Source organism: Antedon bifida, chromosome 9 (assembly GCF_963402885.1).
Source record: "Antedon bifida chromosome 9, ecAntBifi1.1, whole genome shotgun sequence".
In the NCBI taxonomy this organism is placed as follows: Eukaryota; Metazoa; Echinodermata; class Crinoidea; order Comatulida; family Antedonidae; genus Antedon; species Antedon bifida.
Genome location: NC_136234.1, coordinates 13,522,097 through 13,549,650, shown reverse-complemented (window position 1 = coordinate 13,549,650; position 27,554 = coordinate 13,522,097). Strand labels below are relative to the sequence as shown.

General features: G+C 34.2%; 5 protein-coding genes across 9 annotated transcripts in view; 2 read left to right on the top strand and 3 right to left on the bottom strand.

Moving 5' to 3' along the window:
• LOC144852145 (phosphofurin acidic cluster sorting protein 2-like) overlaps positions 1-6,413 on the top strand; it is a 72,619-nt gene extending 66,206 nt beyond the window's left edge. For both annotated transcript variants that reach the window (XM_078709885.1, XM_078709884.1), the window contains one exon: positions 137-6,413. In XM_078709885.1, coding sequence (XP_078566011.1) covers positions 137-243 — 107 coding nt within the window. In that variant the 3' untranslated portion in view covers positions 244-6,413. The remainder of the gene's footprint in view (positions 1-136) is intronic.
• LOC144852162 (protein YIF1B-A-like) overlaps positions 1-17,936 on the bottom strand; it is a 238,405-nt gene extending 220,469 nt beyond the window's left edge. The window contains exons 1-7 of one of the 4 annotated variants that reach the window (XR_013614266.1): positions 17,798-17,936; positions 16,812-17,062; positions 16,346-16,450; positions 15,888-16,024; positions 15,296-15,451; positions 14,624-14,717; positions 13,127-14,175 (exon numbers count right to left, since the gene is read on the bottom strand). Coding sequence is in view for 2 of the 4 variants with exons in the window: in XM_078709908.1 (XP_078566034.1) it covers positions 14,032-14,175; positions 14,624-14,717; positions 15,296-15,451; positions 15,888-16,024; positions 16,346-16,450; positions 16,812-17,062; positions 17,798-17,825 (915 nt within the window). In the remaining 2 variants the exon portion in view is untranslated. Of the gene's footprint in view, positions 1-12,406; positions 14,176-14,623; positions 14,718-15,295; positions 15,452-15,887; positions 16,025-16,345; positions 16,451-16,811; positions 17,063-17,592; positions 17,776-17,797 lie in introns of those variants that run through there. The other 3 variants (XR_013614267.1, XM_078709908.1, XM_078709910.1) reach the window with 3 other exon arrangements.
• LOC144852159 (uncharacterized) lies at positions 7,631-12,090 on the bottom strand. The gene is made up of 8 exons (XM_078709904.1): positions 11,907-12,090; positions 11,432-11,528; positions 10,593-10,788; positions 10,321-10,427; positions 9,708-9,875; positions 9,329-9,451; positions 8,849-8,986; positions 7,631-8,333 (listed from the first exon to the last, which is right to left on the bottom strand). The coding sequence occupies exons 1-8, from the start codon at positions 12,038-12,040 to the stop codon at positions 8,202-8,204; spliced, it is 1,095 nt and encodes a 364-aa protein (XP_078566030.1). The 5' UTR covers positions 12,041-12,090; the 3' UTR covers positions 7,631-8,201.
• A 215-nt stretch (positions 17,937-18,151) lies between the features above and the next one.
• LOC144852167 (exosome complex component RRP46-like) lies at positions 18,152-22,918 on the top strand. Its single transcript, XM_078709918.1, has 6 exons — positions 18,152-18,312; positions 18,841-18,954; positions 19,600-19,721; positions 20,594-20,734; positions 20,840-20,929; positions 21,442-22,918. The coding sequence occupies exons 1-6, from the start codon at positions 18,198-18,200 to the stop codon at positions 21,532-21,534; spliced, it is 675 nt and encodes a 224-aa protein (XP_078566044.1). The 5' UTR covers positions 18,152-18,197; the 3' UTR covers positions 21,535-22,918.
• Positions 22,919-23,049: 131 nt separating this feature from the next.
• Positions 23,050-25,134, bottom strand: LOC144852151 (cytosolic beta-glucosidase-like). The gene is made up of 2 exons (XM_078709897.1): positions 23,709-25,134; positions 23,050-23,381 (listed from the first exon to the last, which is right to left on the bottom strand). Exons 1-2 carry the CDS (start codon positions 25,042-25,044, stop codon positions 23,107-23,109), a joined length of 1,611 nt encoding a protein of 536 aa, XP_078566023.1. The 5' UTR covers positions 25,045-25,134; the 3' UTR covers positions 23,050-23,106.
• Between the last annotated feature and the right edge of the window lie 2,420 nt (positions 25,135-27,554).

Genomic DNA, 27,554 nt, shown 5'->3' with positions numbered 1-27,554 from the left:
GGCATACCACTACCATATTTCAGCACATCACACTTTTTTGTCACATAAAGTTTGATAAAACTAGTTTGATAGTGTAAACAGAGCTTAAAACTTTTTTTGTATTTGTAAATCTACAGTTTTTGTCTTCTTTTTACAGTAAACATCGACGGCAATGAATTAACAGGAGTAAAGTTTTTCCAGCTGACGGCACAAACGCATAGCCACATTAAGCAATTCCCAGTTGTTGTGTTTTCTGACTCTTGACCTATGACATTTGGACTTTTAATTGTACAATAGTGACCAAATTATATTCAAAAGCCAGCAGCTATTTATGAATGTATTATATGGATGAAATATGTCATAGGTCAAAGATCAAGAGGTCATTCAGAAGCAATTTAAATGTTACATGATCAATTGTAATCTTCAACGTGGTGCTATGCTTTTTTATACAAAACTGCAAGATTGGAAAAAACAGTGCAAGTATTCTGTTAGAGCAAGGCCGGCCCTGAACACATTTGTGGAGAAGAATGTTGTGTTTATATTGTAAAGTGTGTTAAAACCGTCTGATATCCTATCCTAGAGTGTAGAGTGCTCTTCTCCTCAACTGTATCTTAATATTGATAAGTTCACTTGTGTGTAGGGATTTTTTACTCTAAACTAAATGGCCAACTCCATTGTATACTTCTATGTCCATAGGAATCAGTTTGTATTCTCAACTGCCATGTAAATAACGTATATGATATTAACCTAATACTCACCTTGTAAGAGAGTTAAACTCATGTCATCTGACAAATGAGAACAGGCAGATGAGTTTTAGATTTGAGTATGCACTCAATATACTCATCTGACAAGTGAGAACAGACAGATGAGTTTTACATTTGAGTATGCATTAAGATAATCTTCTGACAAGTGAGAACAGACATATGAGCTTTACATTTGAGTATGCACTTAAGAAAGATACTCATATGGCAAGTGAGAATCTTGTTTACATTTGAGTATGGGTACTCGAGGCACTCTTCAGTCAAGTACACTCAAGACACTCTTCTGTCAAGTGCACTTAAGTGAGAATAGTAGTCAACAGGTATTACATGTTTGGTGCTTGCTTAGGGTTGTTAGGTATTTTTAGGGGTAACTAGGTGTAATTACTATATAGTTTTATCCTTCAAATTCAAATGCCAAATGCCGTATTGTGGATGTTATTAAGAATTGTAGACAATCCACTCCATGTACAGTATATATATATATGTTATTTAAGATATTTATATGATGGATAGGAGGGCGCTATGTAATAGTACAACTTCTAGGTGTGTGTAATACAACTGATGGTATACGGAGACTGGAGCGGATCCAGGATTTTTCAAACAGGGGACGCGATAACATATAATATTAATAGTCTTGTCAAAAATAGATATCAAAATGTAACCTGTCGCAAGGCAGGAGTGCGCGCCCATTTAGCGCTACCCTCTCCTGGATATGCCCCTGTGAGGTGTGTGTATTTAGAACAAGAACAACTTTTATCCTGAAGCAAAAAGTTACATTTAAGGTAAAATTGACACTCATTCATTCATGAAACAATGGTGTTTTATTTTCTTGGATGTTTATAAATCAAATCACTTTCGATTCTGAGCGTCACTGAAATAAATGATTCAAAATCTTTGAATTGTCGCGTCAAAAACAAGTGGTATATATCCCGTACGATGTCTTGTAAAGAAAACTTTTGTCGAGTGGGCCAATTTAAGTAGGACCTAATACTCAGTAATTTGTAGGTATTTTATACATTTTCTAAACCACTGTATTTAGTGGGTGAACAATGACATTACAGGGTATAAAGCTCTGTCTACACTATCAAACTGTATGTGACAACAAAAATGTGATGTGCCCATATATGGACTCGATGATGTAATTATCAGTACCATATTTCGGCACTTTCTTTGTTGTCAAACTAGTTTGATAGTGTAGACAGAGCTTAACAATTACTGTAGATGACCAAGTGTATAGTCCTGGGAGGCCTGGGTATAAAATTTGGTGTAAATTAGTGATTGCATTATCAATGGAATTACCAAGGTATGAATTAGAAGTTGGGTTATACTGAAGCATGGGATTATAATACTCTGTCATATATGATATTAATGATAAAAATAAATGAATATCTTAATGATTTTATAGGATATAATAGCTGAACAAAAAGCACTTTTATTCATAAACCCTAAATTAGTTATTCCTGCAAATAAAAATAGACCATTTCAAATTAAAGCAATTGCAAAAATAAAGAGCTTTGCAGTAGACAATCAATTAGTTATACTGCGAAAATTAAATGCAGCGAATTGGTCAATTTTCAGAATTTTGAGACAATGAAAGTAATGACACAATAATATAATAACATATAATAATAATATAGCACAGTATGATACTGTGATTTTATAATGTATAGTACTATCAAATATGTAAAAATATTAATACAATATAGAATAAAAGTTCAATTTATAAATACCATCTTGTATAACACGAGCAGGATATAGGGAATTTATACACATAAAGTGTGTTAGCCTATGGGTTGAATTGTAATACCGCAGTGTGGGTTATCCCAAGGTAGGCTTGTACATCTGTGTGGGCTTTAATGTATGACCTAGTGTGTTAGCCTATGGTCAAATTATAATACCGCAGTGTGGGGTTATCCCAAGGTAGGCTTATACATCTGTGTAGGCTTAGGTATGACCTAGTGTGTTAGCCTATGGGTCAAATTATAATACCACAGTGTGGGGTTATCCCAAGGTAGGCTTATACATCTGTGTAGGCTTAGGTATGACCTAGAGTAACCCCAATGTGGGTTATACCTGATTCTGTACTTTAAATACAATACATACATTTTTTAAAGATGGAGAAAAGTATTTATTTGTAATGATTAAGGTGCTTTGTTCCATTATTCAGGTCATGCTCATCTTCCAAACCAAGGAATATATGATCATTATACATTAAACTGGGTCACTTGGTCCAATTGGGTACAGTATGTCTTCTAATGCACACTTTCCCTTCTGAATGCGTCAAGTAAAGCTCTGTCTACACTATCAAGCTTTATGTGACAAAAAAATGATATGCTTAAATATGGTAGTGATATGACAACATCATGTCCATATATGGGCACATCACATTTTTTTGTCACATAATATTTGATAGTGTAGACAGAGCTTAAGACTTGTATACCCATTTGTAATATCATAAATACAATGATTACATATATACATTTTTTTTTATCGCAATTATTAATTTTCTTGCAATTCAAAGTTTTTGAATGAAAAAGTTATCTAATGAAATTATTTGTATGTGAAGTATTTAGTTGCGGCATATTGGCAATAAAATTATTTGGATTCATTAATTATTTTCAGGATAATATCAACTATAAAACCATAATGAAGAGTAATTTGTAAAAGTAAGTCCAACAATTTTAATTGAATTAAAACCAATTCTGAAGTTTTTGTTTTACAAACACCACTGTTTCTATTATTATCACTTTGCACAAAATCAATACATTCTCAAGTGTATGTTGTGTTATTCAATATGTGGTATTTTTGGAGCTTAAACTCTCTGAATTATAAATAATCCCAATTTTTAATTCGTTTAGAGACAAATTATATGTTATAGGAGATGATTCAAAAGGGATGAAATGAATTGAATCTGGTTGGTTGAGTTATCGATGGAATAACTTATTTAATGATTGATTGGTTGATTTATTGATGGAATAGCTTGATTGATTGATTATAGATAGATCAGTTATTTAATTAATAGATCAATTATAGATTGATTGATTAATAGATGAATTGGTATCATTTAATAGATCAATTAAATAATTGATTAATTGGTTGATAGATCAATTGTTCACTGTTGAAATACTTTTTAAATTTATTTGTTAGTTTTTTGAAATGTTTATTTTGTTGTAGAATTTCTGTAAACAGAGCACCACTATGTTTTTATAAGAATTCTTGTTGTTTAATATTTTTTTTTTTATGTTTAAAACACTAATAATTACTAATATCAAAATACCATACACATTTTACTAACCGTTCCATTTAAATAATTACCACAATCTTGCGCACAACTTTCGGATAAGAAGTCCTTCGTTAAACTAACAAAATGTTGCCGCAATAATTAACTAAAAGGTGGATTTCTTTCTATTCTTGCCAAATTCTGAAGATAAAATTAAACTTAACATTTGGAAAATCAAAGAATAAATAAACTATTTGGTAAATAAATAATATATATAAACAATCATATTATTTTCTTAAGCTCTGTCTACACTATCAAATTTTATGGATGGACAATGTCATATCACTACCATCGCATCACATTTTTTTGTCAAACTAGTTTGATAGTGTAGACAGTGCTTTAAGAAGAATTTGGGGAAATATTTTTCTGTGTAATATTGTTAACACTTTTTGTATTGTTGTTTTTAACTTGTTTCTATAGAATTTACAAATAATACACTTAGTGGTTGGCGAAACCATAACAAAATCGTAACAAAATCTGTTCAAATAATAAGGGCAATTATTTTTTAATGTTAGGTTTGTGAAATATAATTATTATTATTATAATAAATTACTTGGTTTATCTTTACACATTTGTTTGAGTTGGCCAGAGTAATCAATTTTCAAGCAGTTTAAAACTGACAGGTACGACAGTGTGCCATTTTTAACAATATTATACCAAATATTCAGGGGATACCTCTATTAAGGGGACACTTTCATATTAAATAAATGAGAGACATGTTTTAACATGGCCAACCCTGTTAGGGACATGTTGTTGGATCCCATTGATATCCCCTAATAAGGGTTTCAACTGTATTTGGTTCAAGAATAAATAAATCTGGCAGATAAATATGTAAAGATATCTTGGGGAAAATGTATTACACAAATTATTAATATTAAGTTCTGAATTTATGATGTCACATTACAGTTCATTTTGGTTACAAGTAAAATTTTGTTACTCAATCAAAATGTATTTATTTTGCTACAGTAAGGAGCCAGCTGGACTGGTGAAGGTTTTAAAGATAAAATCAAAGAAACCATTAATTTTATTTTAATTGAAATATTTTCCTATGAGGATTGTTATATACTGTATATATGATCTGAAACAAATAGGTTTTTGTTGTTTTTTTGTGTATGTTCGAACTGCTGATTGTTTTGTGTTTAGTCTATTGCCCTTTCCCTATTCAGATGACCATTATATTGTGCTCGGTCGCATATTGATTTGATTATGCAAACTTTCGGACATATCTACTTTACCCTCGGACACATTCATAGAGTATAGTAGGTCACAGAATTTCAGCCACTCTGTGCTTGTGAAATACGTTATGATACAATTACGTGGTGTAGCATATAATATTTATAGGTAATAATTGCGATATTATTGGTGACCTTTGACACCTGGTTGCAAAATGAGTGGAATTAACACAATATAATGATGGTCTGAATGGGGTGTAAGCAACGTAAATACATTGGTACTTGGTATCGAATTGTAAAAATTAAATTTTATTTTTGTGCATCTCATTAATTATGTATTAAGTTTGTTCAGTTAATTTTCACCATTTTATACCAAATAGTTGTCTGGATTAAGTTAGCTACTTGTCTGTATATATTTCCAAATTATATAAAATATTGGTTAGTTTAATTAATTATTTTTGTATTTTCCTCTAGTTTGATTAGAGGCTTGTCTGCAAGATTTTGTTTTGTTCCTTATGTTTTAATTGTTAGCAAGCTTTCGTGTCTGGACAGTAGACGAAGGAGACGCTAGTATACGCCATTCCGTTAATTTAACGCTCGCCATTCTGTTAATTTAACGCTCGCCCTTTGTCTATTGTCATCCAACGAAAGCTCAGTGTTGTGAGAACTGTATTAGGTAAATCACAAAATATTACAAAAGAATTCATTTGCTTTTTGTGAGATTAAATTTTGTATATATTTCCTGAAAATATGTATTTATCTCGTACAGTATATCATATATATTCCTTAAATCCTCTGATATAGATATAGTTCCTATATCAGAACATCTACAAATTTGTGAAATTTTTTCCCGTATTGCATGTAAAAAAAAAACTGGAAAAACCCAGAACTATGCAGTAACGAAGTGCATATGTTTTCATATTTTTGTACTTAAAAATGTTAAGTTACAGTGCTTTGTATTATATAGTATTACTAATACATTTGTATATAATAAGCCACAAATATGGTTGCTTGTCATATGCCGTTGTAGGGTTGTATAGTTTGCTATATCTTACCTATAGTAAAGAGTGTCGTATAAGTCATGGATATTTTACAACCCGTATTGATATAAATCGTAAAATCGTATGTGCTTCCACGGCTGAGTTGGCGCATGTTTATCATTAGCAATGTTTCACAAAACGTAAATACGAATATTAAAAGCAGTAGTACAATCTGTTTAAATTTGTGTTATTTTTTTCTGTTACTCGTTGCTACTCTATTTAATCAGAGAATATTTTATATTGGTATTAAGTTGTCAAATCAGTAACACAGTTTAACAGTATGCAGAGGATGCATGAATTGAACAAGAAGTTGCAGATTGATGTTACAGTGTGTAGTTATAAAGTGGCCGTAAGTCTGCAAGACATGACAGAGAATGGATTTACACCAGAGGATAATGGAACAAGAAGTTGCAGATTGGTGTTAACAGTGTGTAGTTATAAAGTGGCCGTAAGTCTGCAAGACATGACAGAGAATGGATTTACACCAGAGGATAATGGAACAAGAAGTTGCAGATTGGTGTTAACAGTGTGTAGTTATAAAGTGGCCGTAAGTCTGCAAGACATGACAGAGAATGGATTTACACCAGAGGATGGATGGAACAAGAAGTTGCAGATTGGTGTTAACAGTGTGTAGTTATAAAGTCGCCGTAAGTCTGCAAGACATGACAGAGAATGGATTTACACCAGAGGATAATGGAACAAGAAGTTGCAGATTGGTGTTAACAGTGTGTAGTTATAAAGTGGCCGTAAGTCTGCAAGACATGACAGAGAATGGATTTACACCAGAGGATGGATGGAACAAGAAGTTGCAGATTGGTGTTAACAGTGTGTAGTTATAAAGTGGCCGTAAGTCTGCAAGACATGACAGAGAATGGATTTACACCAGAGGATGGATTGAAGAAGAAGTTGCAGATCAGCATTAATAGTATGCAGTTATAAAGTGGCTGTAAGACTGCAAGACACAACAGAGAATAGTGGAGAAAAGTGGAGAATAGTGCTCCACTTTCACGTTTTATGTTATGTTTGTATTGTCTTTACTGAAAGGAATAAAATAAAATAAATAAAAGATGATTTTTTAGTCATTGATACTAATACCAACACTGTTGGATGCAGGTTACCGTCTGGCCACCGGTCTATGTTCATTGAGGACCAGCACAGAGGTTAGCACTGGGAGATAGTTTAGGATTTCATATGGAGGTAAAAATTTGTTACAATTTAGTAAGATATTTGTACGTGCGAATTGAGTATTACTATCTATATTCCTTATTAATTGCTCACGTACTGTTGCACTTTGTTTTGTAAGACTGTAGATTGATGTTAGCTTCCAATCTTGATCATAGTAAATCAACAGACTAGTCTAATATGACTTTGTTCCAAAGCATGATAAAACAATGGGGCTTGTTGTGTGAAAGTAAGTATTTTATTTTGTATACAATTAGAAAAACCATAATTGTTTTCAATCCATTTTTTAAACTTTTTACATCAAGTTCAGGCCTGCTAGTAACATATTTATAACTAACAATTTCATAAGGTTTACAAGAAAAAAAGATTACATCGACCTCTGCTGTTTTTCGAAAATATGCAATCGATACACTATGTATGATATCAAAAATATTTTTTAGTATATACAGTAGTAGGACTTTCCTTAGTACATATGTATATATACTGTATAGGATTATGGTATATGGTGCTGGCTGCTCCACTTAGGTGTAGCAAGCTACTGTAAGCCTGTAAGCTACAGGCCAATTTACACAGACGAGCGTTAAGAGGAAACAGCTTAGATTGTCCCACGTAGAATCTTTATCCTGAGTGGGTTTCCATTCAACCGAAAGAAAAACATGATTATATTGTTCGTTTATCATTTAGAGTTACCGCTGTGTAAATTGCCCCTTACGCTGCTATTAGCTAAGCCAACAAGAGTTGCATAGCTTCACATCACTGAATAAATTAACAACACAAGACTTGGTCCTCATCTAGCTATTTTGATGGCCTCCACTGTGTTATTGCAACATCCCACGATTACTTGGTGACTGCCCTCTTGAGTTCCTTCAACAACTGTGAATGAACTAACCCAGTCTGTTGTCTCATACTTTGCAACCAACTGAAAAAAAATATTACATAAAATATAAAAGTCATTTGTAAATGTTTTCTTAAAAATCATATTTCACAATTGATACTGAGGCACTAAACAGAGATTTTGTGTTTCTTTTAAAATAGAAATTTTGGATAATTTCTTGACTGGTGATTCAATAAGGAGCTATTTACGAGGGCTGATGACCATCCTAGGTCACTCAATCGATGTGTTTTCTGGACCTAGAAACCATCAAACCTGTGTCAAGGTGAGAAGACAATATTTCTACATGCACACAATAAACTAACATGATGTAGTTTGTCGTTGCAAATTAAATTCTCCCAAATAACTACAATTGGGTAATAAATCATAGTGTCTGTGCTATATGGGTTTGTTGTCTCTAGAACATAGATTTTTTGAATTTATATAAATGGATCTAAAAGCTAAAAAAGGGTAGGGGATTTTTTCTTCTTTTTGAAAAAAAAGGAAATCCCACCCTGTAACAATTCCACAAGACATCAGTTTCTGTTATTCCTCTAACTCACCTTTTTATCGTGGTAGACCACTAGATGGTTGAAATTGCCAGTACACAGTAAACTTTGAACGTTGCTGCTGTTACTCTCTGGTAATGTACCCAGCTGTCTGATTGGTAACTTTACATTTACATACTCATCAAAATAAATCTACACCAATTAAAAAAATATTAAAATGTCATTTTCGAAATACTTTCATAACAAAGAACATACACGCAAGAGGTCTTAAGCTCTGTCTACACTATCAAACTAGTTTGACAAAAAATGTGATGCCCAAATATGGTGGTGATATACTGTACCTAAATATGGTAGTGATATGACATCATCCATATATGGGCACATCACATTTTTTTGTCGCACAAAGTTTGATAGTGTAGACAGAGCTTTAGACAGGAATTCAACCCAGGAGCATGGGATTTTGTAGGTAATCACCAAACTTTAATGCCATGTTATATTTCCCATCATGCATCAGTTATACATATATAAACGTACCTGGAAATTACACATTATGTATACAGAGCCATCCTCAGCAGCCAGGGCAACCTGTGAGGGCGCTTCTGGTCCTGTAGTTGCCAATTCTAATTCTTCAGTAGGAACAAAATACCCTTTACACATCTTGAATAAACAAACAAATAGTTGGTCTATTAAGAGATGATTATTAGGACCATTAGATGTACACCATATAAGTGATTAACTTTATAAAACTACAAAATAACCTATTCAAAGTCTGATTTAATTAATCTTTTTTTTATGTTTTAGGGAATAATACATCCATGGAAAGTACTACTATTTGCCTAGAATTGTCCCTGGTTTAGGTGTAACCGTCATTAAATAGGAATTTCTTTATTCTGCATACATAAAAAAAACTTACAGCTGTGATGACAGATTGACATGTAAGGGTCACAACCACAATGCCTTGCTGCAGGAAGTGCAGATTCTTACAATCATCTGCTGCTATTACGTAAGTTGACTCTTGACCCGAGGCGCCAATCAAACTCGTTGCTAGGAGACACTTTATGCGGGGTAACTGGGGAATAGTCTATAAAAGCAAAGTCAAGGGTTGTACATTATGTTGAAGAAATTTAATTTTAGAAAAAGTAACATTTAACCCTTCAATGCTAAAAAAATAGACTTATTTGAAGCGCTTATTTGAATGGAGTTTGTATTCGATCTTTGTAAATAACTGCAGAGCTTATTCAAATGCAGCGCTTTATTCAAAAGCAGCACTTATTAAAATGCAGCGCTTATTCAAAAGCAGCGCTTATTGAAATTCAGCACTTATTCAAAAGAAGCGCTTATTCAAAAGCAGCGCTTATTTAAATGCAGCGCTTTATTCAAATGCAGCGCTTATTCAAAAGCAGTGCTTATTGAAATGCAGCGCTTCTTCAAAAGCAGCGCTTTATTCAAATGCAGCACGTATTCAAATGCAGCTCTTATTACAGTGAGGTGCTTTTAAAGCAACAAAAGGTAACAAAATTAATAACCTTTTGAATGGCTGTATCTGCAAGTCTAACTTTCCACAGGTGTTTGTAGGGCATAAAACCATGTATAACACCTGACCCATCACTGGCAATTATGGTAAAGTTCCCAGCTGTAGGAAAGAAAAAAAGAAAATACTTAAAGGACATCTACCACTGATAATGTGTTATGCTCTTCTTAGATGAGACACAAACTTAATGGTAATATGTGTACTTTTTGACTCAACAGCTGCGTAATCGAGTGGTGTGTGTTGCTTAAATACAATTTTGATACTCACTAGCATCGTGGTCAACTTGTAGGCAGCTGACTGAATCTTTTGATAGGCTTTTTCTAGCTGAGATCTGCCCGTTACAAAATATAGTCACCATCCCCCGTGAGTCGGCCGAAATTAGATCAGTCGAGCCAAGTTTTGAGACATCAAAAGCCATCAGTGACTGGATTGGGCCGCCTTTAGTTTCCAGATTGAGCTTTATCTATTGAGAAAATTGTTAGCGACAGAAACATAATAATATGCCGATCTTATATAGCGCTTAATGCACAAAGCCTTTGGATCAAACACATCTGGATACATAATCCTATAATGTTGCAGTCAGTAATCAGCGCAGTTGTGTTTTGACCTATACCATCATACTATTATAAGGGTTTTTTGCAAATAATATTAAAAGATATAGGCCTATGTTTACTCTGTGATGATTCCGTGTCCTTAAGAGTGACAGGACAAATAATTTATTGTATAGATTATTTATAAAAAGGTGATATATTATTAAGCCAATTTTCCACTAGACTAATTTATTCGCGGGAATCCAAGGATTTTGCAGAGAAAAAAATTGCGCTACCCTTTCCACTGCAAGAGAGAATAGCTGCGATTTTCATGTTTATCGCGTGTCTGCTGAGCTTTCATGAGTGCTCATAACCGTGCCATAGCCCATTTCCCGAGCTCTGATTGGTTGCGCAAATTGTCGCTTTGAAAAAAAAAGTAGAAACAATTTGAACTACCAATTTAGCTAAAAACTCAAGGAATAGAATTCGCCGCAGAGAGAGATTTGGAAGATGGAAATGTATAAGCTGATGCTTTTGATTTGCGCAAACAAATTCGACTAGTGGAAAAGTGCTGACCTCTAACGTGTCTTGAGATTTGTCAGTTTCAGATGGAAGGCTGTAAATTCGAAGTACCCCATCCTCGCAACCAATTATTAAACTTGCCTGTTTGTCTCTGGAAAGAAAAACGTCTATATTGAAGAAGGTGATAATTTTTTTTTTTATCAATAGTTATAATATAAGTTTTAACCAGTTAAAATGTGACTCAGTAGAAGAAGAGACCTTCTTCATAACATTCAATCTGAAGGACGCCTAACTAAGTCTAGGGCATGCATCTCTCTAGTAGTAGGTCTATCAATTCTCAGGTTATGTTGGTTACGATGATAAAATGAACATTTTATATAATTTATTAAATACCTAGGCCTAGCCCCACACCTACACCCATGAAATCAGCTTTGTCCACGGCTAATCTCCGCCAACAAACTACGAAGCTTCGTCAAAAGTGAGACTTAATAGGCCTAGGTTTATCAATCAATGTCTGGTAAAAACCTACCTGAAAACTGTCGCAACTTTAATTGTATTTATATTGTGTGTTACATGTTTTCTCCATAGACACGTACATGTGCACTTTTTAGATACTGTATTAACTACCGAGTTTTCTTGCCTTTCCCAACTGGTAGGCATCATGCTGTAATTTTGTTTATTTTTTGTACAGCAATTGTTTATTGTGTACCCGCGATTACATTTCCGATATTTGCTAAACAATGTCTGCCGCCCTCTATTATTTTTATATTTTTTTTAAACAAAAGTACTGTATCGCTTTTTCTTTTATATCTTTTATTTTTGTAAATGTTGTTGCTTAATCATACCTTAATGTTAAGGTGAATGTTAATAAATTTTGAATTTGAATTTGTAGGAGGCCTATAATGAATGAATTATTATCGAATATTCTTTTTCAATTAGAATTACTGATATTGAAAATGTGTTACATCTGCAAGTTTGAAATACCGAGTGATACATTGAATGAAGAAACATCCTACAGTATGGTATATTTGTGGGCAAAAGTTTATTTACCATTTTACTGATATCATATACAGGTATATAAATTTGAGAACTAAGAAAAATAATATTGGAGTACATCAGGGATTAAATATTTAAATTTTAAATTAGAGCTTAGATGCAGACTATATAGTTAAATTGCATCATGCAATTTTTTACATTACTCACTATACACAAAAATGCATATAACAACAGAAAGAGGGATGTGATACGGACAGCTTATTGGGGCTTTTAGTAAATTATTACTATGGCAAAATATGTGACCATTATTTATCTAATACATACAAAAATCTTACTATTACTATTTATTTCACTATGTCTCTATTCTACTCACTAATTTATGCTATACTTTTAGTTTTACATTAGATTCTAAATTATGAAGTTTATTTTGAATACCAGATTTACAAACAACTAAATTCTGTACTTATTTTACAGCATAAATAATAAAAAGTACTTTACATTGTAGAATAATGTTACCCTAAGTAAATGTTAAATTATTGATAGTTGAGATACATTTGGAGAATTATAAATCTGCTGAATCATTTATCATTTACACAAGGTTTTACCATCATACATACCAGTTGGGCTTTCAAATAAAGCTCTGTCTACACTATCAATGCGACAAAAAAATGTGATGTGCCCATATATGGACATGATGATGTTATATCACTACCATATTTAAGCATATCACTACCATATTTGGGCACATCACACTTTTTTTGTCAAACTAGTTTGATAGTGTGGACAGAGCTTTAGACAAATATTATAGGAATATACTGCACAGTGCATGGTTATGTTTTAATACCCATTGATATGATTGATATAATTACACCATTTAATTTATAGGTTGATAATTCTACACATCCATTATATAGTAGGCCCTATCTAACAATACCAAAATAGAGGCGGGTCAACCATTTTAAGTCGGGTTGGAATACGGTAGGAATAATTAAATAAATATCCATTGATATTATCAATATATGATTACAGTATACCCATGGACCCATACATTAGGTTTTTTATAGGTCCATGGTATACCATTTAACTTATAGGTCCATGGTTATACACATACATTATACAGCATCTCTGTCAATATCAAAACGGGTTAAACCATTTTAAGCCCTAAATACAGTATAATATAATACAGGAATAACAACAATAGCACCATAGAATGGCAAAACAGCATTCTCATACGTCAAATACAACTTGTTTCAAATCAATTTATATACATAAATTTCTCTTCTTTCTAAAATCCTCCTTTTAATTTGTAAGAAATACAACTTAAAAATTCTCATTAAATTAGATTAAACGTTTTGGCAGTCATTCTATTTTCCTTTTTCTAATAAATTTCAAGACTTATTTTTTACAATTTTGTTAGTGTTTCAAAACAAAACTATTTATTATATCTAACACTACAGCTAAATTTGTGATAGAAGAGGTTAGAAAAAGAGGTGCAAAATAGCTGGGATAAATAATAAATTATTTTTGTAAAATAATATATTTATGGTCTAAACATTTGCTGCCCTCAAACTACTTAATAGTGGATAGTTGTACCATTTGGATAAGCCTAATTATGTTGATCGTAAAAAAAGTGTTCTGTGTTTGCTGCCCTCAATGAATCACGATAGATGGTATGTAAGCCAGTACATAAAGATGGGTTGTAATGTTGTAATAAATAATAGAATGTATATTCGTCTTTTACTGCCATGTCCAAAGTTTTCATTGTCCGATTCACCAAGAATGAACATTTTTAAGTTTCTTATCTGCAAAAAGAACCAAGAATATAATATTAATTGAAGTACAGTATAGTTTAGTCAGTGGTGAATCCAGGAGGAGGACTTGAAAAGTGTAAAATGAAGTGCTAAACATAACCTAATGTCAAGTTTGTTTTTGTAATTATCAAATTTTTGGATACTTATAAAAATCTCATAAAAATGTTTGATAGTATTACAATGGTTTTATTTTGATGACCAATCACCTTAGACTGTTACTTGCTTTAAATAATTTATGTCTAGCATTACTCTAGAAATGTCCAAACATTCTTAACTTTTTAGGAATTACATGTTGTACACAACCAAGCATTACTTTATGAATATGATGGGTCCTTCGCTTACCAAGTCTACCACTAACAGCACTATAACATGTTTGTGACCATGCTACACCAACTTAACCGGTCTTTAAAAGGTACATAGAATATATTATTGCACTTACTAGAAAGTAGACTAAAGAAGCACTGCAGTATATAAGAGTTACGTAGTAACCTCCACTGGCAAAGAAAAGGCCTCCAAGAATTGCTAAAATCATCCTAGAAAGACCAAAATGTTATTAATTTAATGCGTTTTTTGAATGGTGTTGTAACTAAAGCTCTGTCCATATATGGACACGATGATATCATATCACTATCATATCTGGGCACATCACACTTTTTTTGTCAAACTAGTTTGATAGTGTAGACAGAGCTTAAATAATAGATGCCTAGCTACCCGATCCCATGATCCTGTGTTCAAATCCTGTCAGGATTTTTCTCATGACAAAGAAAACTACTACAAAAAATCCGGTATATCTTGTGAACAGGGTTGAGGACAGTGAATTCACTTATGGCTAGAATAACATTGGTTATGGTACTTCTATCAAGCAATGTTGTCATTTATTTAACAAATTGACTGCATCTATGCCTAGGAGTAGATACAATCCACAGGCTATATCTATACCCATATTTTCTAGAGGGATGTTTTTTTTTTTTAGGTTTCAAGGGCAGGAGCCCCGAATGTCTCAATAGGCGTAGATATAGCATGTACATTGCATGTAGCCACTGCGTTTATTTTATTATCTGTAAAATTCTATACTCCATAATTGTTGACAACAAATTCCTAAAAAACTTACCCAACATATTTGTATCCGCAAAATGCAAGGAGGTCTAACGATTTCAAAGCTGAGTTAATATTCATGACGTAGAGGGTGAAGAGAACAGCTATGATTTCAATTACTAACCAAACTAATGCAGAACTTGCTTGCATTCCAAGCAATTCTGGCGTGAACCTGGCAACACAAAATTAACATATAATGAATATTCATGAGAGTACAGAAACTGTTTATATTTAATTGCAATAGAACGTCTCCTTTGGGATACCCCTATTTAGCTTTCATATGAAATAGACAAGGGTCAATAATATTTTTTCATTAACAATACTATATTTTTCATTTAAAAATATATGTTTCAATAACAAAATGGGAAATAATAATGGGAATACCCCTATTAAGGGGACACTTTGTTATGTTGGGTTCCTAAGGTGTCCCCTTAATAGGGGTTCTACCTTAATGTTATATTAAGGCAATCCATGATATTAAATTGTATTGGGGTATTTATGTCATAGGGCATAGAGATAATAATTATAGACTATAATATCTCTATGCATAGGGCAAGTTGAAGAGGGCAAGTTGAAGTGGGCAAGTTGTAGTGGCCAAATCAACTTACCGGTCCTGTCTACCAAGGGCCACTCCAGCTAGGAGCAAGTATGTAACAAACGCCATGGTTGGTATGTATAGATCAGGGGCATTTAATTCATATCGTGGGGCAACTGGTTCATCTGATTGGTAATTTACTGTCCAATTCTGTGAATCAAAACATCAATGGAAAAATAGTATTCTTTGAAGATATATGGAGTGACAAGGAATGTTTAAAAGAGTAAAGAAGATTTGGACTGAAGCTACACTATTAAACTTTAAGTGACAAAAAAATGTGATGTGCCTATAATGGGCATGATGATGTCATATCACTACCATATTTGGGCACATCACACTTTTTTGTCAAACTAGTTTGATAGTGTGGACTGAGCTTTAGTTAGGTAAGTAAATACTACATAATAGAAATGAAGGTGTGATCATAATATTACAGCTGTAGGTGACTGTTTACACAGTATGTAAATGACTTACTGTATTAGTATAGGGAAATAATAACAGTCCCAATTTCCTAACAACGTAGCTTGTGTCTACAGCAAAGTAGTACTTCATCTTGGAGACTGACATAATCCTATCAATCTGTAAGAAAGTGAAATAAATTATACATTCAAAAGAAGAAAAGACAATAGGACGATTGAAGGTGCAAGAAAGCTTTTAAGAAGAAAAAAGAAAATTATTAATATTATTGGAGAAGGCTGATGGGCAGATGAAGAGAAAAAAAATGTGATGTGTCCATATTTGGGCAAATCACACTCTTTTTGTCAAGTGTAGATAACTTTAGTGTAGAACTTTAGAGCAACCCCCGCTCCCATACCCCTCCTTCTCCTTCAATTGAAGCATTGTGGAGAGTGTAAATAGTGTGGATCATAGCTTGTTCCCCCTCTGATGCAGGCTCAAACAGTAAAGTTCCCAATTAAATACACCAATTGTATATACTAACTTTTTTCTCCAAAACATCCTTCCCTTGACCAGCAAGTGATGCTCCATACTGCACGGCCATGTTTGCCATTGGGTCATTCATATACTGCTGACCTGGGAATCCTGGTTGGGGTGGCCCATACGCATACTGCCCACCCATGTACTGCTGCTGCTGAGGGTCGGACATTGTGCTGGTGTCATCAAACAGAGGGGTTGGACCCTTGTTCATGTTTTGCTTTTGACTTTTTCGCTGATGACCCTGACCTTGGTGAGCTGAAATATTACATAATATTAATTACCATAAGTATTTCGAAGTTAATTATAAATTTCTATTTAATTTTTTAAAACCAGTTTTAAACTCAAGGGGAATACAAATTTGGCAACAATTATGGGGCGGGATTGTACTTGTATTGTACTGTATATTGGAATTTACCATAAGTTTGTGTAAATTAAGGGGGAATGGAAATATTATACTTTTTTAAGTCATACAGTATAAATGGTAAATAATCTATTTTAAAAACATATTAATACATACATCAATCAAATAACAAATTGTTACAAAAATTAAACATTCAATGGTTGTACATAGGTTTTTACTTTTTTGGGTGCAATATTTTTTTTTTAAATCTATTTTTTACAATAATGATGCTAACGCAATATAAACTGTGATGCAGCAATTATTGGAAAATTAAAATGTCTAAATTTAATAGGCTATAAAAATGTATAATTTATAATGCGAAATAAATATATAATATGAAATCTAATAATATAGAAATAAAAACAACAGTTAAATAATATTCTACTAGCGTAAATCATAAAATCAAAACAACTAAGCTAGGCCTCTTTCTAGTTCGTATGAACTACGTCAAGGTCGCCGGTGAACATGCTCCAATTAACATCACACAGAGGTACACAGTGGTGGTAGGCAGGCTAGGATCGACGACAGGAGGACACATCAACCATCCATGCGACACTGAAGTATTTCATTGGACCGAAACATACACTTACGATTCCTGAACTGTGGCGGAACATCCATACTTCAACCTACAATATTCCGTATTTTAAAAATTTAAATATTATCAGGTAATGTGTAATATTGTCTTCCAGATTAGAAAAAAAGACGGTGAAAACGTCGACATTAGCCAAAAAGTGCCACGAGAAAGTACCACCTATCCTACTAAATTTTATATAAGTATTTAATAATTCTGCTTAGGTAGGTTTGAAATTAATTAAGTACGCACATTTCATATTATTTGCAACAATTTAACAATGATGATGATGATGATGATAAGTATATTCTATTTTTATTACTAATACAAAATTTTATAGAAAACTTTAGAAATATTTTAGTAGCTTGGGTAGTCTCAGTTGACCTCTGGTGAAAACCCATGTGTCGCACATTTGATTGATGTTGACAGAAATAGAAAACACAAAAATGCAGCAAGAACAATGTGAACTAAGATCATTTGGCTCAGAAATAGGTGGATTAACTCGGCCAGATGGATCAGCAACTTTTAATCAAGGTCTACACGTTAAAATATGTTAGAATAACATAAATAATACATAGTTAGCTAGGCCTAGCTAGGCCTACCTCTCTGATCAGTCTCACTCTCACTCAGTCAGTCAGTCGGCAGCTGAGTTAAGGCTCCCCCAATACAATGATGAGGGAAGTGATATAGCCTACCTAGGCACCAGGCAGTTTAGGTTTTTGCAACTTAGGCCTAGGTAAAATAGGTGTTAAATTAAAGTAGCTATGGTAGATTAGTCTAGTTGAAATTCCACAGCCTAGTTTAACATGCAAGACATATCCAATTGTTTTACTAATATACTAGAATAGAAGTAGAACCAACCACTGTTACTGTATGTTATGCCATGGCAATATTTTAAAATATATTGAGAAAAATCTGTATTTATAGTACAGTAGTAGTACATTACAGTCTAGAGTAGTAGGCCCAGTCAAATACTGGTCAGTACATACTGTACTATACTAATCATTTTTTCTTCCCACGTTTGTAAACTAATTCTAAATTCTGATGATCATTAATTTTCAGGTGACACAACTGTTCTGGTTGCAGTGTATGGTCCAGGAGATGTTAGACAAAATAAAGAAATAATTGATAAAGCCACAGTGGAGGTTGTCTTCAAACCTAAAACTGGCTTACCTGGTATGTTTCTACTTCTAATATAGGCTCCCGATACTCAGTAACATATTGTATTCATTTTTACTTGTTCAACTTTTATCTACTGGTATAATCTTTATTTTTATTTATTTTTTTTATTGTTCTTTTTTATATTTTTTATATTATTAATTTCTCGTGGCAATTCCGCCACAAGATTTTCATCTTTTTGCGATTCTGCCTTCGTCCATTACCTTTTTTCCAATAATCTCGATCTGGCATTACAGTTTTTTTAAATGTATTGTCTTTTGGATGAAAATAAATGTCTTTTGAATTGAATTGAATAGTATGCAGCAAAACAGGGCCATAGCACAATTATTCAACATATACCACTTTTCAACATGACAGGCCCATTGTTTATTTGATTAATAATCCTATCACATAATAAATTATTTATGAGTCTCTCGACAGTATCAAGATGTACACTATATTGTATTGTACATTTGGAAAGATACAAAAGTAAAATTCTTTGAAATCAAAATGTATCTAAAGAATGTAATGTAAATATAAATTATACGACCTCAAGTCTTTGACAGTTACATAACCACTACACTTCTACCCCTCTCCCTTGCTTAATTCAACTGTGACTACAGCCCTGATAATTAGTATTTATATATGATCCTTTTGCTTCAGGTGTTTATGAGAAATCTCAAGAACGATTGATACAGAACTCCTGTGCTGCTGCCATCCTATCAGCTCTGCATCCAAGAACATCTATTCTGATTGTCGTTCAAGTCATCAAAGACTCTGGTTCAGTATCCTTTAAGGCCATTTGCAACTACCCACAAAGAATTATTCTTTGACCAATTACCCTCTTTACAACTACTACTCTCTTGAGAAAACTAAAGCGCTGTCTACACTGTCAAACTTTATGTGACAAAAAAAATGTGATGTGCCCATATATGGATATGATTATGTCATATTACTACCATATTTAAGCATATCACTACCATATTTGGGCACATCACACTAATCTGATAGTGTAGACAGAGTATAACCCATTAGGACACCAATTACTATCTTCTTTGACATTTGCTCCCACCTCATGACAACTACCCCCTTAGAACAGATTTTCCTTCTTTAAACAATTACTTCCATCTTCGAACAATTAGTGTCTTAAGCTCTGTCTACGCTATCAAAGTAGTTTGACAAAAAAAAAAGGTGTGATGTGCCCATATATATGAAAGTGATGTGGCATCATCATGTCCATATATGGGCACATCACATTTTGTTGTGAGATAAAGTTTGATGGTGTAGACAGAGCTTTAGGACAACTAATCTATTAGGAGTTTTGCAGTAGTGTCTTGTCGGAAGGATGAAGCAATGATAGAAAAGCATCTTGCCTGGCTGAGAACAGGTTGCTTATCCATCATTAAGCTCTGTCTACACTATACAACTTTATGTGACAACAAATGTGATGTGCCCATATATGGACATGATGATGTCATATCACTACCATATTTGGGCACATCACACTTTTGTTGTCAAACTAGTTTGATAGTGTAGACAGAGCTTTACTGTCTCTCATTTCGAAGTGAGAAAGTGGATTGGAATGATTTGGATAAATCTTTGTTAAAAACACTTCTAATAATTTACATTTGTTAAGCTTTCTTAATATTGCTGTCAGCTCCTGTCTTGTTGTATAAATGCAGCATGTTTAGCTCTAATGGATGCTGGTGTACCAATGAAGTATCTCATTTGCTCCATCACATCCGCTCTTGACAAGGAAGGCACAGTCATCCTAGATCCGACGGATAAACAATGCAAGGTGGGACTAGTTATTTCGGCATTTCCCACCTTTAAATTACCCGGGAATACATTTTTCTTTTTTATTGTTAAGCAGTTTTATCAATTAATTTCATTTTCTTCGTAGGATGCAGCTTCAGTCATGACATGTGCTTTTGAAAGCCGCAAACAAAATATTATTACGACGTCATTATCAGGGTCATGCTCCATTGAACAGGTAATCATTTTAATATATTAAAATTGTGCTCAATGTTCCTATCCTAATAATACGTACACCCCTGACCATTAAATTGTGTTTAGAGCAGTGAAAGTTAAAATAAGTTTTGCTGTGTGCCTCGCAAAACCATGTGTGCCATAGAGTTTAAGCCTTGATCACACTGGACCTAATTAGGTCATAGTCACAACCGAGTTGAACCAGAAAATGCTGGCTACAATTTCTCCAGGGTTATATAATCCAAGCCCAACAGGTACCAGTGCTTGCCCAGTAGATCTCACTGCGGTTTCAGTAAAACCAAGGCAATCTAACAACAGGATGCTGAGCTCCGACACCACGCTGCGGAGAATATGTACATAGTACAGTACTATTAGTATTTGTCGAATCTAATACAATCAATGTTCAAAGTACCCATGGTTTATGGTACATTTATCATCATGATTAAGTTTACCATTTTTCAAGACCAGTTTGAATATGGTTTAGATGACATTAAAAAAAAATGTTTCTATTTGCAGTACAACACATGTTTAGCTGCATCCAAGTTGGCATCTCAGAAGATTTTTGCTTTTTACCGAACATCTGTCGAAAGGAAGCTATCCAAGTCATAACAAAGTACAGCATACTTTTGTTATATTATTTGTAAATGGCAAGATTGAGCAAATGTTGCAACACAAAAACAAAGAAAAATGGTATACATAATAATTACAAATGGGTAGTTGTATATGTGTTTATGTATACTAATAGCACTCCAGTGAGTCCATGAAAGATTGCTAACATGTTTGGCTGGATATAAAGAACTCTGAAAGAGAAGAGTTTAGGGATGTAATTCGATGATTGATGCGACAAGATGTTGGTCTATCGATACTTTTAAAAGTGTACATTCAAGAATACAACAAGTGGCATTGTGGCTTGGTGGTTTGGATATTTCTTAACAGACCCAGAGTCCTTGTCTAGTGTCAATGGTGTTTTTCAAGACAAAACAAATCACTCCCACAGTCGATATTATACAGATATTGCCTGCTTAGAGGTGAAATATAAGATTTGATATCCCCTCAGGGAATGATATATTTCCATCAGCGCGGCTATGTAATATAATAATATAAAAGACTCTAAGTAGAGAATTGTATGTTTATCCATAGCCTGTTGACATTGGCATGCATTTTGGTCTGCAATGTTGTGTATCTGTGTGCAAACAAAGCTTATAAATGGATTGTTGCCTATTGTGATTGAATTCGCTATTGGCAATAAGCCTCGAGGCCAAACAAAGTGTCCCCTTAAAAGGGGTGTCCCCTGAAAAAAGGTTTTCCTTAAGTATAAAAAACATATATTGCACCTCGTTCATTTCAAGGGAAAGTGTCCCCTTATTAGGGATTCTACTGTAATATAAAAACTGGTTGGAAAATAAACCTGATATAACACAACATGAAACAAGTTAATATTTATAGAATAAGTTTAATAGTTTGATTTGATAGTAGTGGTATAATGTTGGTTACCTAAACAAAAATCATTCAGGACAGTGGTGTAACGGCTATGAGTGCTCACTGGCTAAACCCAGTAGCCCCGGAGCTTATAGGGCCCCCTTAGCAGTGCCCAGATGAAAAAACAGGCATTAAAATATGTCGAAAAAGGCTAAAAACCTGAGGCCTCCAGCGTTGGAGGGCCACTTATGTTTCCTAAACCAGGGGCCCCAGGCCTCTGCGTTATGCCACTGAAGAGAGTTATCTGATACAAGCTAATCGTATTAATAATTTATGGGACATCATAATCATTGGACGTGTCCAGTGGGCCATTAAAACCCAGCAATGACAGTTTTAAAGTTTTGTAAATTGTCAGTTTTTTTCAAGTTAACTTAACGAATATACGGCCATTGATTAGACATTAAAGACAATATCAATATGTTATCTATGTTTAGCAAATAGTTCAAATAATTAAAAGTAAATATTATTTTAGTGATAAGATAGATTCTTTATATTAAAACATATCTCTCAACATCTGCCAGATATCCCCTTTTCACTAGTTGATAAGGAAATTCTGTTTATATGGAATTAATTAAGCAAATTTCTTAACTGATTTTCCTTTTTTTTTCTAAAATACTTTTGTCATAACACATCACCACATTTTTTGCCCACCCCTTTCATTTAAATGTTGACAGCAAACAAACCATTTCCAGGCCGTGTCAGTTACTTCATTCCAAAAACAAAAGCAACAGCCAACACTAAAACTTTCACTCCGCCGTTAACTAGGGCTGACTGTGATCCAGATGCTGGAAACCCATTATCTGCGATAACCTTAGCGTAGAATGTAGCCGAGTCCTTTGGAACCCGGGTCTTCTCTTGACTGTTGAAGTCGACGTAGTGAAGACCGAATCGCTCCGTGTATCCACGTGCCCATTCAAAATTGTCCATCAAAGACCAAGCAGTGTATCCCTTGACGTTCACTTCATCTAGTTCAATCGCTAAGAAAAAGAAAAAATGTAAATTTTAATTTGGTTGTTACTGCAATTCACAGATTTTAGGCTTTTTCGAACGCTTCTCGTTTGTCCTTAAAAGAAACTTGGTTCGTGATTTCTCCAACCTAAAAGCCAACCCAAGTGGTCAATAAATACATCATTGCAGAAGACCGGACATTAGTTTGAATTAAGCAAAATGCTAGGTCTTAAGGACTTCCGTATTTCAAAATCATGGATTTGGATATGAGAGTGACGTCGGCCACCATATCTTGGGTCTCAACTGATTAAGTGTTGAGAATGTTATTGTGAAATACAACATGATGATTACGATACCTTTTAATACTTCACTTAAATATGCGCTGTAATAATCGATCCTTATTTGGTCATTCACATTAAACGTATCGTTGGTAGAAATGCCATTCTCAGTAATGTATATCACAGGGTTACCGTACTTTTTCTTGATCCAGTTAAGAAGACGTCGAGCACCCCATGGCACTGGACGTAACCAGTCAGAACCAGACGTCGGCCAATCCGGACTCTTCCAGCTAAAGACGTCTTGGTCAGTTGACCACGAAGGTGGTACCAATGGGTTTGCCGGGTTTGTTATAGGTCGTGCGTAGCTTGTGGTGTAGCAGTTAAAACCAAAGAAGTCTGACGAACCCGCCAGAGACAACTTTTCTGCCTCTGTAAATTCCGGAAGGCGTGATGCATTGAATCCTTGCTTTTCACTTTTTTCAGCAATCGTTGTTTTCATAACGTCTGGGTAGTCTCCGTAGTATACGGGATTGGCAAACCATCCCATCACAAACTGCTGGGCTCTTTCAGCCGCTTCCACCGTATCTGGGTCATCGACATCAGAGGCCTGGTAATAATCTGAGTTTAACGTAATACCAATCTGTCCTTTCTGTGTTGCTCGATAGGAATCATCGTAAATATGATACGCTTTGGCATGAGACCTCAATAAATTATGAGCTACAATGTATGGAGTGGTTCCAGGCTCCATAAGGCCTGGTGCCATGGAGCCATACTCGTGTCCCATGACGGTGAACACCCACGGTTCATTGAAGGTTATCCAGAACCCAACACGATCACCAAACGTTTCAAAGCAAAGTCTTGAGTAATCTGCAAAATGCTCTATTATTTCATCGTTCTTCCAACCTCCTTTATCTTGAAGAGCTTGTGGAAGATCCCAATGGTATAACGTCACCATTGGACTGATGTCGGCTTCTTTTAAGGCGTCTATCAAATTGTTGTAGTAATCTATACCTGGTTGATTGATGTGATCTATGGTCCCGTTTGGTAGGACCCTCGACCATGATATTGAAAAACGATAATACTTCAGGCCCAGAGCTTTCATGGCATTTACATCATCCTGATACTTATGGTAGCTGTCGCAGGCGTCGTCACCGTTGTGCGCGTTGTCAATATTCCCAGGCTCGTGAGTGAATGTGTCCCAAATACTTGGCCCCTTTCCATCCACATTCCACGCCCCTTCTATTTGATACGATGCTGTAGCAGTGCTCCATACGAAATCCTCTGGAAAAGTTCCATAGTAAAACGAGTCCCTTTCTGCATCATTAAACGTATCTGGATATATGAATGTTGGTTCATCGTCTGCGATAATTGCAGTGAAAGTTAGACAGAACAGGTATAACACTAGGAACGACATTTTGAAAGATATTCAGGATAGTAATAATACAAATAGGCCTACGTTTAAGCCTTTTATATCTGAGGCTGAACTTCTGGACTTCTGTGATAAATCCGATAAAGTTTAATTAATAACCAGTGATAAACAATCAACCTCTGACGTACTTGTCGTCCAAAATGGCTTGTACACGTAACACCTACCCGCCCATTTAGCGTTATTAATGTTATGTCAATGTTGTAATATAATGGAAGTTTACTCATCAATCAAATCTTTGAAAATGAATGTCTTTATTATATACATTTATGTTATGTTTGATGAATGCCTTAAGAAACAAACAAACATAACACAAGGACAAATTTGTTTTCGAACATCCACATTGTCTTTAAATATTTTAAAGGTATATTTGAATTGTTCAAATTATTATTAGGTTATATGCATGATATGCATATAACCTCTTGATTCTGTCAGGATCTTTATTTATTTATTTATTTATTTATTTATTTATTTATTCTTTCCTTAGCACTATTTTGTCCGTGAATTATCTTGGCAACAGTTTCATCTAGCTAAGTCAATTTTTCAGAGTATATTCCTTATGGCCAGGAATCGATGTGGTTATGTTTTCACGGTGCGCAATCATAAATTACGCGGTCTACGCGCGATTTAATGAAATCACGTTTGTAATCATATCTTCACTAGCACGAAATAAGATTTTTTATTATTATTTGTATTGTTTGTTCAATTTTATTTCTTAGTGTATAGATTATACACATGATTTATAATGAAATCTAGATAAAAAGAAACTTATGTCTTTATTATTATGTAACAAATGTGGTTTATGACATTATACGCAGAGGGATCTTTGATCGGATTGCGATACCGGCTATTGTATTTGCGTTAGCAAGATCCTAGCATATATTATAAATAATTAAAGATTCTGAGAAAATCAATCAATCAATATATTTTTTACAAATCAGTTATCTTTATTTTAATCAATGCATATAACCTATAATTCGTCATAGTGACGAATTAAATCTAGTTTAGGTTAATTCCACAGCTGAGCGCCACGATATATGTTCAACTTCTTTTTCACGCTGCTGCTCTAGCCGCGCCTACGTCCCATGAGAACTACTCACTCATAAGCTAAAGCAAGCAGCAGTTATAGTATCTAAGGCCGACAGTTTTGCGACTTTGTAAACTCGACTATAATGTATAGATCCCAGCTGCTGGACCCAAAAAACGTCTGGGAAAAGAGAGTCTACGAGGGCTCACGGTTAAACGATTTTGGATTCTCGCCCTTTGATTGGTTGACGCGAATCAACAGACTGGGAAGAATTTTCGTGAAGTCACGTTGTCTCTAGAAGGTATTCAGTTGCATGCCAACAGGTTGAGGTCACACACACACACAGCACATTAAAGTTCAAAATTGATCATTTTTAAATGGCCATGTGAATCATAATAAAAGAACTATCTTTGATTTGTATGTATTTTTGCGATTAAAGGACATCTTTTTAATAATGAATCATAATATCTGAAGAAAGAACAATGATTAATTTTAAAATGTCGAGGAGCGTTTTTTGTAAGAAATATTTCTTGTTATATTCTGTATTTGGCTTGGTTATGGTCAGGGAAGAGTGAAATTACTCTAATTGCTCTTCCCTGTGTAGGAAAAGGTTACACTTAATCTTTGACAATCTCCGTTTTTTTTTTCCATTTCTGTAATGCAGCATCTTGACAGAAACCCTGTTTCTTTTAGAAGAAAGAAGAAACGAAGCAGCATTTGACTTTTTTTTCATTGAATCCATCTCTAAGTAGATAAACGGTATGCTCCAATCTCTCTCTCTCTCCCACCCCTCTTTCGAAATTTACAATGCAAATGATAATGGGACATTAGGTTCTTCAGTTCAGACCTAGACCCTACCATTTTAGGCTATGGGAACCCTTATTTTAAAATCATAGATCCGCACTGATGTTTCCTGTCTTAGTGAAATTTTTGAAGACCTGCAGCTCTAGTTTTCAAAATTTTCAGCCCCAACCAGAGCTGGTCCAGGATGACTTATCGTTTCATATTTCGAAGTATAATAAGTGAATATTCCGAGGACCTAACAGCTCTATTTTTCAAAATTTCCTTTGCTCCACCTATTGGGTAGGCTAGTCCTGTAGACTTATAATTTCGTTTCATATTTAGAAATATAATAAGTGCATATTTCGAGGAAATTACAACTCTATTTATCAAAATTTGTTTTAGCTCCACACCCCAACCATGGTTAGGCTAGTCCTGAAGACTTATAATTTCGTTTCATATTTCGAAGTATAATAGGTGCAATTTTCCGAGGACCTAACAGCTCTATTTTTCCTTTGCTCCATCCCAACCATGGTTAGGCTAGTCCTGTATTATGTAAACTTATAATTTCGTTTCATATTTCGAAGTAGGCCCTATATGTGCATTTTCTGGAGATCTAACAGCTCATTTTTTTATATAATTTTCTTAGCTCAGCCCCAACCATGGTGGGCTGGTTCTGGAGACTTATTTA